At 40.6% G+C, this 14,572-nt stretch overlaps 2 protein-coding genes and 1 pseudogene across 2 annotated transcripts; 2 read left to right on the forward strand and 1 right to left on the reverse strand.

Moving 5' to 3' along the window:
* Nucleotides 1–14,572, reverse strand: part of LOC309391039 (mas-related G-protein coupled receptor member H-like) — a 145,080-nt gene that overhangs the window by 75,750 nt on the left and 54,758 nt on the right.
* Nucleotides 3,826–4,682, forward strand: LOC309391661 (mas-related G-protein coupled receptor member X4-like; the record flags this gene model as incomplete). The annotated part of the gene is given in 3 exon segments (XM_081952327.1): nucleotides 3,826–3,969; nucleotides 3,973–4,113; nucleotides 4,116–4,682. Coding segments are annotated over 3 exon segments (852 nt in total), but the record flags the coding sequence as incomplete, so codon positions are not given.
* On the forward strand, nucleotides 8,595–9,448 carry LOC309391662 (mas-related G-protein coupled receptor member H-like; annotated as a pseudogene). Its single transcript has one exon. The product of its transcript is annotated as a mas-related G-protein coupled receptor member H-like (transcript).

A 14,572-nucleotide genomic window follows, 5' to 3' on the forward strand; every position in this document is an offset into this window, starting at 1 on the left:
GGATGCGCAGAAAGCCTTTGATAACGTGAATTGGACATTTATGACTCAACAAATGGAACAAATGAATTTTGGCAAGAATTTTATTCAAGCCATACAAACGATATATCACAAGCAAACAGCCAAGATAATGATAAATGGAGAGCTGACGGATCCAATTGAAATTAAAAGAGGTACGAGACAAGGCTGTCCACTGTCACCACTGCTTTTTGTTTTAACATTAGAAGTACTAAATAGAAAGATTAGAGAAGAGGAAGAAATAAAGGGAATGATCATTAAAAAGGAAGAATACAAGTTGCAAGCATTTGCTGACGACTTAGTCTTCATCCTTGAGGAGCCATTTCAATCTGCACCTAAACTGATAGGAGAAATCGAGGCGTATGGAAAAGTTGCAGGTTTAAAAATAAACAAAGACAAAACAAAGATTTTAACAAAAAATATACCCCGAAAACAAAAAGAAGAATTGGCGGAAAATTTGGAAATGCAAATCACAAACAAAGTTAAATATTTGGGGATTCACCTAACAGCCAAGTGCAGCACTCTCAAAGAAGATAATTATATTAAATTGAAGCAACAAATTGTAACAGACTTGGCGAAATGGAAGAATCTTCAATTATCAATGATTGGTAGAATCGCAACAATCAAAATGAATATCTTACCTAGACTGTTATACCTGTTTCAGACTATTCCAATTAAGTTGGGGAAAGGATATTTTGAAGAATTAAATAAAATAGTGTTGAAATTTATATGGCAAGGGAAAAAAGCAAGAATAAAATGTAAATTGTTACAAGATTCCAAATCAAGGGGAGGGTGGGGTTTACCTGATTGGGAGTTATACTATCAGGCAGCTAGTCTGATGTGGATCAAGGAATGGATAATGCTAAGAAATGATAGGCTTTTGAATCTAGAAGGTCATGACTTGCTGTTGGGATGGCATGCATACTTATGGTATAAAGGAACTAAAAAACATGGTTACTTTAGAGACCATTCTATAAGAGAGGCTCTGTTATTAAACTGGCAGAAGGTTAAGAGGTCGCACTACTTGAAAATTCCAGTCTGGATATCAACTATTGAAGCCTTTTCATATCCAATAATATTTAAAAGGGAAGAAGCAGTTAGATATGCTGAATTATTGAATGCAGAGGGTGAACTTAAATCTATACAAGAATTGAAACAAGAAGGTATTGAACTCAATTGGTACTCATATGTGCAAATACATTCTAGATACAATGAAGATCGAAAAAATGAGGGTTTTTATGATAAACTGACTGAATTAGATAAAATCTTAACAGGTAACGATGAAAAATTAATTAAAAAATTTTATGATTATTTATTAGAGGTGAAATTATATGAAGAACAAGTGAAAGGAACTATGTTAGCCTGGGGAAAAAACTTTGGACATGGGATTGATTTAGAAAAATGGCAAAAATTGTGGACTCAAAATTATAAAATGACAATGTCAACTGCATATAAAGAAAATTTGTATAAGATGTTTTATAGGTGGCATTTATCCCCATCGAGAATAGCAAGAATGTCGAAGAATAAGTCTGAAAAATGCTGGAAATGTCAACATACACCCGGCACATATTACCACATGTGGTGGACTTGTCCTGAAGCTAAGAGATACTGGACTAAAATACACATGTGGTTGGAGAAAATGATACATAAACATATAGACTTGAAACCAGAACTTTTCTTATTGGGAATAATACCAGAAACATACAATAAAGACTTGAAATATTTGATCATAAATGTCTTAACAGCTGCTAGAATTGTATTTGCTAAATACTGGAAAAATGAGAAAGTACCAACAGAGGAGGAAATTGTTCGGAAGATAATGAACTGTGCAGAAATGAGTAAACTTACATTTGAAATTAGAGAATTAGAGGATGAGCAATTTTATAAAGTATGGGACTTGTTTTATCAATGGTTGGATAAAAAAACTTGGAAGTGAATCTTTTCTTTTTCTTTACCCTATCTTATATGTAATAATAATAGAAAGTTATACTTAATGTTTTGAAAAAATCTCTCTCTTTTTTCTTTCTTTTTTTTTCTTTTCTCTTTCTATACATATTAAGCCTTTATTATGAAATAGACCATTTACTTATACGAGATAAGAATAATAATGTATTTAATATATAAGAGTGAGATGATTTAAACTGTTAGGTATGATTATGGCTGGTGACTATTTTATAATATAAAATGGAATAATGATGATGTAATGAACAATGGATGTGAATATAGATTAAAATATTTAATGACTACATGGATTGACAAATAATAATGGGAAATTTAATTTGGAGTTGAGGATGATTGGAAACTTTAAGATTAATGGAAAATAGAAATGTCTTATATGAAGTAATGAGTTTCTTTTTTTCTTTGACTTAATCTCCACTTTTATTTTTGAGAGAATGGTGATACAATTTTATAAAGACCTATTGCTACCTAGTACATAATTGTAGAGATAAAGAAATAAGGGTTGTCATAAAAGAAAGAATACTATGGTAACTTGAACATGCAATGCTCAATGAAATATTTAACTATATTTAATGGATAATTAGTGAACGCATCCTTAATTGTAAAAACCATCGCACAAAAACTTGTAACCAAACGACATGCTTGATGAAAATGTGTTTTTTTTTTTTTTACTTCCCTGCTCTTGTATCTTATGTGTTGTCTTGTCTTTTTAAAGAAAAATAAATAAACATTTATAAAAAAAAAAAAAAAAAAAAAGAAAATCTGTCTGTTAAGCAATCTAGATATATTTAGAGTCCAAGCCCTATCAAAATGTCAGCTGCCAGTCCATAAAGCAACGGGTTGTTTTTCTCAGAATGGTGAGCTGCCTTCTCTACTGTACAAGAACAAAGAATGCTTATCAACAGGAAATATGCATGTGTAAAGCTTGTAGCAATTATGGGTAGTTAGAAAACTTCAGCTATAAGTTAGGGGTGGCCTGCAGCAAATGAAACATGTATTACATAACTCCTTGTGTTATCTATTGTGTGGAGGAAGAGTCTTCAAGGAAGATGAAGCTCCTGAAAGCAGAGAGATATCTACAAACAGAGTTTCAACCCCTCTCTAAAAGCACAATTTTAACTTGTCTCTAATCTTGGATATTACTTGTCTAAAAAAATGTGTTTCCTGCTACAAAAATAAAATATGAATTTATTTTGTTTCCCTCGAAAAAGTATGTTGTCAGGGTTCATCTTGAAGACTGAAGAAAGATGTGGGATGCAAGGAATTTTCCCTCCAGTGCTATAAACTAACTACCTAGAACAGTTCTAGAACTGTTGTGGTTGCTGGGCCCTGTGGAGCTGGCAGCAGAGTCGAACAGTAGGAGGTTGGGGAGGAACATGGGTGAGTCCTGGAGTCTGAGGAAGGCTTGGACGAGGGCTCTGTGTTGGAGACATAGAGTGGGGCCAGGGCCATCTGGGAGTTATGTGCTGCCTCAGGGGTCTCCAGAGTCTGCCATCAGCGAGACAGAGGAAAAAGTGGAGCCTGTTCCCAGTTCTCACATGAGCAAAGTTGCCAGAAGGCAAGAACAGTTAAGACAAAAGGGACGACTTGGGAGTAAGGCTTGGAAGTGGTTGGCCCCTCCCATAGGATATAAATGAGGAGCAAAGGCATGTGAGCTTTCGCAGGAACAAACTTTGTTTGTTCTGGTCAGTTTAAATTCTGAAGCTCCTTTTTGACTCTTTGTTCCATGTGGCCTTTCAAGCTAATTGCCAATTAGGTCTTTGGCAGTGTTTCAAGTGAGATAAAGATAAAGGTGGGTGCTTAATAACTGCATATTATAACTGAGCACAAAAATATGTCTGATTATATTATCATGCTATCGTATTCATCATCTGCTGTATTGGAGTCCCGTTAAACAGAATTGTTATTTGGCTTCTTGGATTTCGAATTAAGAGAAGCCCTTTCACCGTGTTGATTCTTAATTTAGCAATTGCTGACTTTGGCTTTCTCACAACTTAGAAAATAGTTTGCAATTGTCATTTTATACAGTATATACATTTTATAAGATTAGAAAACCCCTTCAAGATCCTCATTTATCTTTCTGACATCTTCTATGTCAATGGTCTCTTTCTTCTGGCAGCCATCAGCATTGACCGGTGTCTGTGTGTGTCCTCTTTCCAATCTGGCATCGCTGTTCCTGGCCAAAATATTTGTCCCCTGTTGTGTGTGTCCTCAGCTGGATCTGCTCTTTCCTCTTGGTTGGAATTTTAGACATTATGCAATTTGTATTTAAATATTGTGGCCTCTCAAATCTTGCTTTTGTTGTGACTGCTGTGCTTTGCCTTCCATCGATTATAATCTCTACTCTGATCCTATTTGTCAAAATATGTTTTCAACCTAAGCAGATCAAATGTAGACAACTGTTAGTGATGATCTTAATTACTCTTCTCTGTTTCCTTATTTTTAATCTTCCATTAAATATTTACGGGTTGAATGCTCTTCATTCTTACATGAAATCACCTTTTCGAGGTTTTCACTTGTATGATTACATAACTTTGGGTGCTTCCCTAAACAGCACTGTTAACCCAGTGATCTGTTATCTGGTTGGGAGAAAGAAACGAGCTCAGACCAGGGAGAACATCAAGATCGTTTTTCAAAGAGTTTTCAAGGAAGATGAAGCTCATGAAAGCAGAGAGATATCTACAAACAGAGTTTCAACCCCTCTGTAAAAATGTAGTTTTAACTTGTCTCTTATCTATCACTTGACTTAAAAATGTGTCTCTTGCTACAAAAATAAAATGTGAACTTATTTTGTTTCCCTCGAAAAAGTATGTTGTCAGAGTTCAGAGTTCATCTTGAAGACTAGGGAAAGATGTGGAAAGCAAGAAGGATCCCTCCAGTGCTATAAACTAACTACCCAGAACCATGTCAAAAATTATGATAATAATGGTACCATAACTGAAACTGTTTTGCAATTGAGGTCCGTGATACAGGGCTATAACAGACTTCTCTCTCCAACTGACCACCTGGGAGGGGCTGCATCCACACCAGAGGTGGTATTTAGCAGGTTCTGACAGGTTCTGATCGAGCACAGGTAAGAGCCTACTTGCGGACTTACCTTGTGGCATTAAGGGCGGCCAAACGTAGACATTGTGCCGCCCTTATTGCGTCCGCCGATAACCGCCCTGCCGCCCTGTTTTGGGTGACCCGCTCCCTCCTATCACAGAGGACGCGGGGGGCACCCCTGCAGGGAAGAGCAGAGGAGTTTGGGGAATATCTGCAGGACAAAGTCGTTCAGATCCGGAGCGGATGGGCCCCCTTCAGTGGACTGGACGAGCCATCAACAGCGAGTCTTGTGAGACCACTCTGGGAGGAGTTTGACTCTGTTGCCCCCGAGGATTTGGACAGGTTACGTGGACGGCTGCGACCCACCACATGTTCAATGGACCCGTGTCCCTCCTGGCTGGTACTGGCATCCTGGGAGACGACACGAGGCTGGCTTCTGGGCCTGGTGAACACTTCATTGGGTGAGGGATCCTTGCCAACCGCCTTGAAAGAGGTGGTGGTGAGGCCCCTGCTCAAGAAGCCTTCACTGGACCCAACGGAACTAGCTAATTACCGTCCAGTCTCCAACCTTCCCTTTTTGGCGAAGGTTGTTGAGAATGTGGTGGCGCAGCAATTTCCGCGACACCTCGACGAATCCGAATATCTAGACTCACGCCAGTCCGGTTTCCGACCCGGGCACAGCACGGAGACAGCCTTGGTCGCGTTGGTTGATGATCTCTGGAGGGCCAGAGATAGAGGTTGTTCCTCTATCCTGGTCCTATTAGACCTCACAGCGGCTTTTGATACCATCGACCATGGTATCCTATTGCGCCGGCTGGGGGGGATGGAGTCGGAGGCACCGTTCTATGGTGGTTCGGCTCCTACATCTCTGACCGGACGCAATGTGTGTTGACAGGGGGGCAGAGGTCGACCCTGAGGCCACTCTCTTGTGGGGTGCCGCAGGGGTCGGTCCTCTCGCCCCTCCTGTTCAACGCATATGTGAAGCCGCTGGGGGAGATCATCCGTGGTTTTGGGGTTGAATACCATCTGTATGCTGATGATACGCAGCTGTACATCTCAACCCCAAACCACCCCAACGAGGCTGTCGAAGTGATGTCCCGGTGTTTGGAAGCCGTCGGGGTCTGGATGGGGGACAACAGACTCAAACTCAACCCCTCCAAGACTGAGTGGCTGTGGCTACCGGCACCCCGGTTCAGCCAGCTAACTCCATCGCTGGCCATAGGGGGTGAACAACTCCCCCCTGTGGAGGGGGCGCGCAATTTGGGCATCCTCCTAGATGCCCGGCTGTCTATGGATGACCATGTGGCAGCCGTGGCAAGGGGGGCGTTCCACGGTCACTCATGCGCTGGTGACGTCTCGCCTGGACTACTGCAATGCCCTCTACATGGGGCTTCCCTTGGGACGCATCCGAAGACTGCAGCTAGTCCAGAACGCAGCCGCGAGGGTGATTATGGGGAGCTCAAGATACTCCCACGTGACACCTCTCCTGCGCGAGCTGCACTGGCTACCTGTGGTTTTTCGGGTGCGTTTCAAGGTATTGATTACCATCTTTAAAGCACTCCATGGCACAGGACCCAGTTACCTGCGGGATCGTATCCTCCCGCACACATCCCTACGACCAATCCGCTCTCACAGGGAGGGACTACTACTGGTGCCGTCCACTAGGCAGTGCCAGCGGGCGACGTCTAGGGGTAGGACCTTCTCTGTGATGGGCCCAACCCTCTGGAATGACCTCCCCCCCGACATTAGAACTACCACTGACTTCCGTTCCTTCCGTCAAAAATTAAAGACTCACCTGTTTCGATTAGCTGGCCTGGCACATTCTTAGTTTTTACCTCCCGGTAGATATATTTTAATGGGTAATTTTGGGTAATATTTTAACTCCTGGGTTATTAGAGTTTTTAATGTACTATATTTATTATTCTATACACAGTCTTGCAACCTCCTCCACCTACGTATTTAATTATTTAACTGTTTTATGTATGTATTTTATAACGCATTTTAGTGACTGTACACCGCCCCGAGTCCCTTTTGGGAGAGGGGGCGGTCTATAAATACGAATAATAAATAAATAAATAAATAATAAAATTTTGAGTAGTTCGGAGAACCGGTAAATATCACCTCTGACTGGCCCCACCCCCAAGTCCCAGCTGATGAGAAGGAAATGGGGATTTTGCAGTATCCTTTTCCTGCCATGCCCACCAAGCCATGCCCACAGAACCGGCAGTAAAATTTTTGAATCCCACCACTGATCCACAGCTACTGTAGCCTAGGAGCATTTTTGCATAGCTCAAGGTTGTGTATCCATTGCATGTATTCTTGGACCAAGAAGCCCTGCTCCTGGTCACTCATTACCTCCAGACTGGACTATGACAATACACCTTACATGAGACTGCCCTTGAAGAGTACTTGGAAGTTTCAACTGGTCCAAGAGCCAATATTCAGCCATTTTGTACTTTTCAGTCATTTTAATATTTTGAATGGCCTTTCATGCTGCTTCTGAGAATAGCGGAAAGCTAAAGTGGTTGGGCTCCTAAAGCTATCCTGTTATTCTGTCATTTTAGGATCAGCTATGATAAAGGAACCACAGGAGGTTGATAGATGACAGATGTGACTGATGGAACTTGTGTCTCTTCACTCTTCATACCGTATCTTCACTTCTCCACCTCACTGGCCATGGGATACGCTTCTAAAATAGGTCAATAACCTGGATTACATTTCCAGAAGATGAATTTGGTGAAATATTTTCATTTACTATTCCTGTACACTCATTTCCAAAACTGGCATCCTGTTTTTGATTAAGTTTTTTCCACATGATTTAAAAAATAAACACATTTTGTGAATAGTGGAAGGAACTATCCTACTAGGGGGAGATGTTTTTTGATTGATTTTATTGTAATTTTTTAATTTTTCATTGTTCTCAATTTTGTAGTCATTGAGAGTCAGCTAGCACTCAAGTTTAATAAATTATAATTCATAGTCGATTGGCCAGATGTTCAGAGTGAATTTTGTGGTTTTAGCTATCTATTGAGTCCTTCCCAATGACCTAGGATAGACGGATGTGGTAATAAAGTTGCTGGATCTGATTGCATAGCCAACAGTTTTGAGTCCCATAACCTACTTGACACCAGATGACCAGAAACTGTAGTGTGATTGTTCTTCATCCAAATGACAACTTGACCGGTATGGGACTCTGTAAGTTATGCCTCATTTTATTATTTATAGGAGACATGGTATTCATCTGTTGTTGTTGTTGTTGTTGTTGTTGTTGTTATATGATTGTATCACAGCGGCCAGTTGTTTCGCCAGATTTGGCATTGATTACTAGTCGGGCCCCACCCATATTATCATTATCATTATCATTATCATTATCATTATTGATTCACCTGAGAATATGATAATTATAGAGGAATGATTTAAGACGGTCTTTTTTCTTGTCTTCTAATAGGAACTTCCAGTTAAAAGGCAGAGATTATTGCTGCATTTCAAAAGTCTCTTGATGGATTTCATCCTGAAGTACAAGAGCACATTATTCAGAGTGTAATACTATCAATTATTTAGATGTGCACAAAAATATGTTAGGCTTTTTTACCACAATCTCAATCATCTGCTGTATTGGAATCCCATTAAATGGAATGGTTATCTGGCTACTTGGCGTCCAGATTAAGAGAAACCCTTTCACTGCGCTGATTCTGAATTTAGCTATTGCTGACTTTAGATATCTTGTATCTTTGGCTATATTTTGCACTTGTTTTATTATAGACTATTGGAAATGCATAATTCCTTCTTTGATCATACTTTGTCTCTCCCGCACCGTGTATATCAACGGTCTCTTTCTTCTGGCAGCCATCAGCATTGACCGGTGTGTGTCTGTCCTCTTCCCAATCTGGCATCGCTGTTCCCGGCCAAAACATTTGTCCCCTGTCGTCTGTGCCTTCCTCTGGATCTTCTCGTTCCTCTTTGTTGGAATTTTGATCATTATGGATTTTGTATTTAATTATTATGGGTTCTCAAATATCTATTTGATTGCGACTGCTGTGCTTTGCCTTCCATTGATTACAATCTCTACTCTGATCCTATTCGTCAAAATATGTCTTAAACCCAAACAGATCAAATGTAGACCAATGTTAGTGATGATCTTAATTACTCTTCTCTGTTTCCTTATTCTTAATCTTCCATTAAAAATTTACTGGTAGTATTTTTTTTATCCTTACATGAGCCATTCTTTTCAAGGTTATCGCATTTATGAATACATAAATTTGGGTGGTTCCCTAAACAGCACTGTTAACCCAATCATCTATTGGTTGGGAGAAAGGAACGAGATCAGACCAGGGAGAGCATCAAGGTCATTTTTCAAAGAGTCTTCAAGGAAGATGAAGCTCCTGAAAGCAAAGAGAAATCTACAAGCAGAGTTTCAACCCCTCTGTAAAAATTTAGTTTTAACTTGTCTCTAATCTTGGAAATTGCTGGACTACAAAAATGTGTTTCTTGAAAGAAAAATGAAATGTGAACTTTTTTTTGTTTCCCTTGAAAAAGTATGTTGTCAGAGTTCATCTTGAAGACTGGGGAAAGATGTGGAAAGCAAGAAGGTTCCCTCCAGTGCTATAAACTAACTACCCGGAACCATTCCAGAAAGATATCAGAATGATGGTATCATAACAAAAACTCTTTTGCAATTGCGGTCCATTATACAGAGCTAAATCTCAGGGATAATGCAGGGAGTTGGAACCCCCATTTACTGCTAAACTTTTACATATTGTGAAGGGAGAAACTGCTGTTGGATCAACAGAATATCTTTTTGAGTAGACACGGCTGAAATTATACTTTAAAGCTATTATTTTATGTTTATAATTCAATCTCCTTGAACACATTGATTCTGGCTCCTGAGTAAAAGTTTAAGAGATGTAGATCATGAATACTGAAGACATGTTGTGGAGGGAATTGTCCAGGTTGAGTTTTTTCATCTGACTTGGGAGAATCTGAAATGCTGGTGAAAGGCCATTCATCTTCAGTATGTTAAACTGTAGCCAAGGGACACTTCACCAAACAAGGTCACCTCACGGATGAGCAAGAACCTTCCACCTATTCAACATCTGACATATTTAGACAATAGGTTTGACACACACAACCACAACTCTGGCTTTTCAAGGATCTAATGCCTCCCAGGCACTTCCTCTGTTCAAGGATTTCTTGGGGTGTGTTGAGGGATCAAAGTGAGGACTCTGGAATGTGAATGGAATAGATTTTTGGATGACTTCTGAAGCTGTACTTGACTTGAAGAAATGAATTCATAGTTTTGAGATGTTTTCCAACAGAGAAACTGGAACCAGGACTTCCTCTTAAATGAGACTGCAGCCCTTTCTCTTTTCAGCTAAAAGAGCTACTCCCTTTTGGCAAGGAGCCTCATTGACTCTCTTTGCTCTACTTCCTGTCTCCAAAGGGCTTGAAGGACATATTTTACCATCAGACTACTGCAGCTGTTCTAATGGTGCCTGCTTTTGATGAGTCTTTGGTGACTATTGCCTTGGCGTTTCCTGAGATTGAAATTCCACTGGTTCAGCTGTAACAGCTTCTTCAAAGCCTCTGTGAGTCCTGCACCAGGGAACTGATGCGCCATTGTGTAGCCCTTTTTGTACTTTTTGGCCATTTTAATATATTGAATGACCTCCTACACTCCTTTTGAACAAAGGAGCACACACAAGGTTAGAGTGGTAGATTGGATTCACAAATAGCACTTAGACTTATATACCACTTCATAGTGATTTTATAGCCCACTCTAAGCAGTTTGCAGGGTTAGCATATTACCCCCAATGATCTGGGTCCACATTTTACTGACCTCAGAAGGATGGAAAGCTGAGTCAACCTTCAGCCAGTGAGACTTGAACTGCCAGACTGTTTGCAGTTGGCAGTTAGCAGAATTAGCCTGCAATACTGCATTCTAACCACTTGGCCACCAGGGCTCATAAAGCTGCTAATCAAAGAACCATCTGTGGTGCTACAAGAAACATAGCCAGGTACTCCCGAAGCACTTTAGCATTAGCACTCAACACTGGCTGGAGCCTTCACTCATTACCACTCCCACTTTGTACAGGTAGAGACCAATAGAACAAATTGTAGAATTATTACTGAAATGTTGATTGGATATTTCTTGTTATCTCACCTTGTCCCGCCTTCTCCTTGAGTGAAGATGTATAAAGCTTTCTTAATCCTTTGTTCTTGGGTTCTTGGCCTTTTGACTAGGAACCCTTTTCCTTGGAGTCCTCCAATAAAAAAGCCATCAGAAAACCTGCACTTCGTGTCTGGCGTCCATCATTGGCTTCGGCACCAGGCTCAGACTTGAATGGGGGACAACAAGGTGACTAGTCTATATTTTAATGAAAGAGGTACGAATAGCAATAGCACTTAGATTTATATACCACTTTACAGTGCTTTATAGCCCTCTCTAAGCGGTTTACAGAGTCAGACTATTGCCCCTAACAATTTGGGTCCTCATTTTACCAACCTCGGAAGGATGGAAGGCTGAGTCAACCTTGAGTCAGTCATGTTCAAACTCCTGGAAGTTGGCAGAGTTAACATTCAATACTTCATTCTAATCACAGGGAGGGAGGGAGGGAGGGAGGGAAGGAAGGAGGGAGGGAGGGAGGGAGGGAGGAAGGAAGGAAGGAAGGAAGGAAGGAAGGAAGGAAGGAAGGAAGGAAGGAAGGAATAGTAATAGCCCTTAGACCTATCTACTGCTTCACAGTGTTTTCCACCCCTCTCTGAGCTGTTTACAGAGGCAGCCTCTTGCTCCCAACAATCTGGATCCTCATTTTACCCACCTTGGAAGGATGGAAGGCTGAGTCAACCTTGAGCCTGGTGAGATTTGATCTGCCAAACGTCTGGCAGCGGGTAATCAGCAGAAGTAGCCTGCAGTACTGCACTCTAACCACTGTGCCCCTGCGGCTCTTCAAGTTGCAACTTTCAAACCTATTGAGGTGTCTTTTTTTTATTTTACATGGAAAAGCCAGAGAAAGAAGCAGAAGGAAGAAACACAATGAATGGCAAAGAGGAAAAAAGAAATAACAGAAATATTAATTACCTGCTAGAGAGAAATATTATAAGCTCTGTAGTTTTAAGAAATTCTATCCATTGTTTTGACAATAATCATGCCATCTTATTCTTTCAGTTCATTTATTTATGATTTCAATTTGTTGTTTTATTTCTGAATGGCTGTTCTTCTTTTCTCTTTTTTTCACCCAGTAATCCAGTGGTTGCCTACTTCTGCAAAACAGCCCTCCAACATTAGGGTTCCTTATTTTTCCGGCAAGCCCTTTTCCAATGAATCTAGCTATAACAGCTTGGAAAAACTAAATAAAGATGGATTTATTTTTTTCTTTTTTTAAATGATAATTTCAAATCATTAGAAGCAACCAGTTAAAATAAGAGTCTGCTGTCTCCATTTATTTGTACTCATTTACTGTGTTCATATTTATGTTTATACTTATACCTGTCATCTTTTACATGTTTGACAAGCTAACTTAACTAAAAATAATGGAATGGCAGAATTTGGCAGACTTCCATTTTGCATCTTCACCATAAGGAGTGGCAACCTTCATGATACATTCAGATCTGCCTTATTGTAAATGGGATACTTGAAGCCTCTTTGTTTTCTCATTTCGCTAATTTAATTCCTTTTAATGGAAGACTTAAATCTTTGCATTCAGCTGTTTAATGCACCAATTCTCCAGGCCTATCAAAAATCATTTCCTTAGGAGAGAAAATGCTTTGTAATCAACAGCTCTTTTCCACTGCTCATAGAAAATATGCTTTATTCATCAGAGAACAAAAACAACAACAACCCCAAAGCTTTTAAATAGTGTAGCTCCTATTAGGGTTATCAGAAACTCCAAGCTAGGCAGGAAATTATAATGTTTTCAAGAATATTTCCGTGTAGAAGCATTATTTTATTCCTTATGGATGGAGGCAAACAGGCACAAAATCAAGATCCATTGGTCTCCACCTCTGCTCACAGTATACATTAAAGAGCTAACTAAGCTATCCTTAGTGCAAAGACAGGGAAGTACAAAACAGCATGGTTCCTGTGTTCCACCATGAGAAGCAAATTGACATAGCAGCTTTGAGATAATAGAACATAGAATAACAAATTTGGAGCTCTTCTAGTACACCGCCAGGCTCACAGCAGGAGATTCTATACCAGGGGTGTCCAAACTTGCTGGCTAGGGAATTCTGGGAGTTGAAGTCCACAAGTCTTAAAGTTCCCAAGTTTGGACACCCCTGTCCTATACCATTCCATTCAAAGGGCTATCTAGTATCTTCTTGGAAACCGTCAGTGATGGAGCCCCCACACCTTCTGAAGGCAGGTTGTTCCACTGATTAATTGTTCTCACTGTAAGGGACTTTCTTCTTAGTTCTAGATTGGTTCTCTCCTTGATCAATACAATAGCAGAGTTGGATGGGACCTTGGAGGTCTTCTAGTCCAACCCCCTGCCTAGACAGGAAAACCTATACTGTTTCAGACAAATAGCTATCCAACATCTTCTTAAAGACTTCCGGTGTTGGGGCATTCACAACTTCTGGAGGCAAGCTGTTCCACTGATGAATTGTTCTAACTGTCAGGAAGTTTCTCCTCAGTTCTAAGTTGCTTCTCTCCTTGATTAGTTTCCACCCATTGCTTCTTGTTCTACCCTCAGGTGCCTTGGAGAATAGTTTGACTCCCTCTTCTTTGCGCCAACCCCTGAGAGATTGGAAGACTGCTATCATGTCTCCCCTAGTCCTTCTTTCTCTTAAGCTGAACATATCCAGTTCCTGCAACCGTTCTTCATATGTTTTAGTCTCCAGTCCCCTAATCATCTTTGTTGCTCTTCTCTGCACTCTTTCTAGAGTCTCAACATCTTTTCTACATCATGGCAACCAAAACTGGATGCAGTATTCCAAGTGTGGCCTTACCAAGGCCTTATAAAGTGGTATTAACACTTAAACATGATCTTGATTCTATCCCTCTGTTTATGCAGCCTAGAACTGTGTTGGCTTTTTTGCAGCTGCTGCACACTGCTGGCTCATATTTAAATGGTTGTCCACTAGGACTCCCAGATCCCTCTCACAGTTACTACTATTGAGCAAGGTACCACCTATACTGTACCTGTGCATTTCATTTTTCTTGCCTAAATGTAGAACCTTACTCTTTTCACCATTGAATTTCATTTTTCATCAGTTTCCATCCATTGCTTCTTGAGGTCCTTTGGAGAATAGGCTGGCCCCCTCTTCTTTGTGGCAGCCCCTCAGATATTGGGAGACATGCCATCATGTCACTCCTAGTCCTTCTGTTGTGGCCCGCTAGTGGCCAGTGGAGCTGGTGGCAGACTCAGACAGTGAGGAGGTTGGGGAGGAACATGGACCAGTCCTGGAGTCTGGGGAAGCATCTGATGAATGCAGAGACGGGACCAAGGCCATCTGGCAGTGATCATGTGCCTACAGAGCAGTGAGGCATGTGGAGCCTATTCCCAGTGTGCGCATGGGCAGAGCTGCCAGAAGAAAAGAACAACTCAGAAATCAA

Source organism: Natrix helvetica (genome assembly GCF_964273705.1).
Source record: "Natrix helvetica genome assembly, chromosome: 4".
NCBI classification, from domain to species: Eukaryota; Metazoa; Chordata; class Lepidosauria; order Squamata; family Natricidae; genus Natrix; species Natrix helvetica.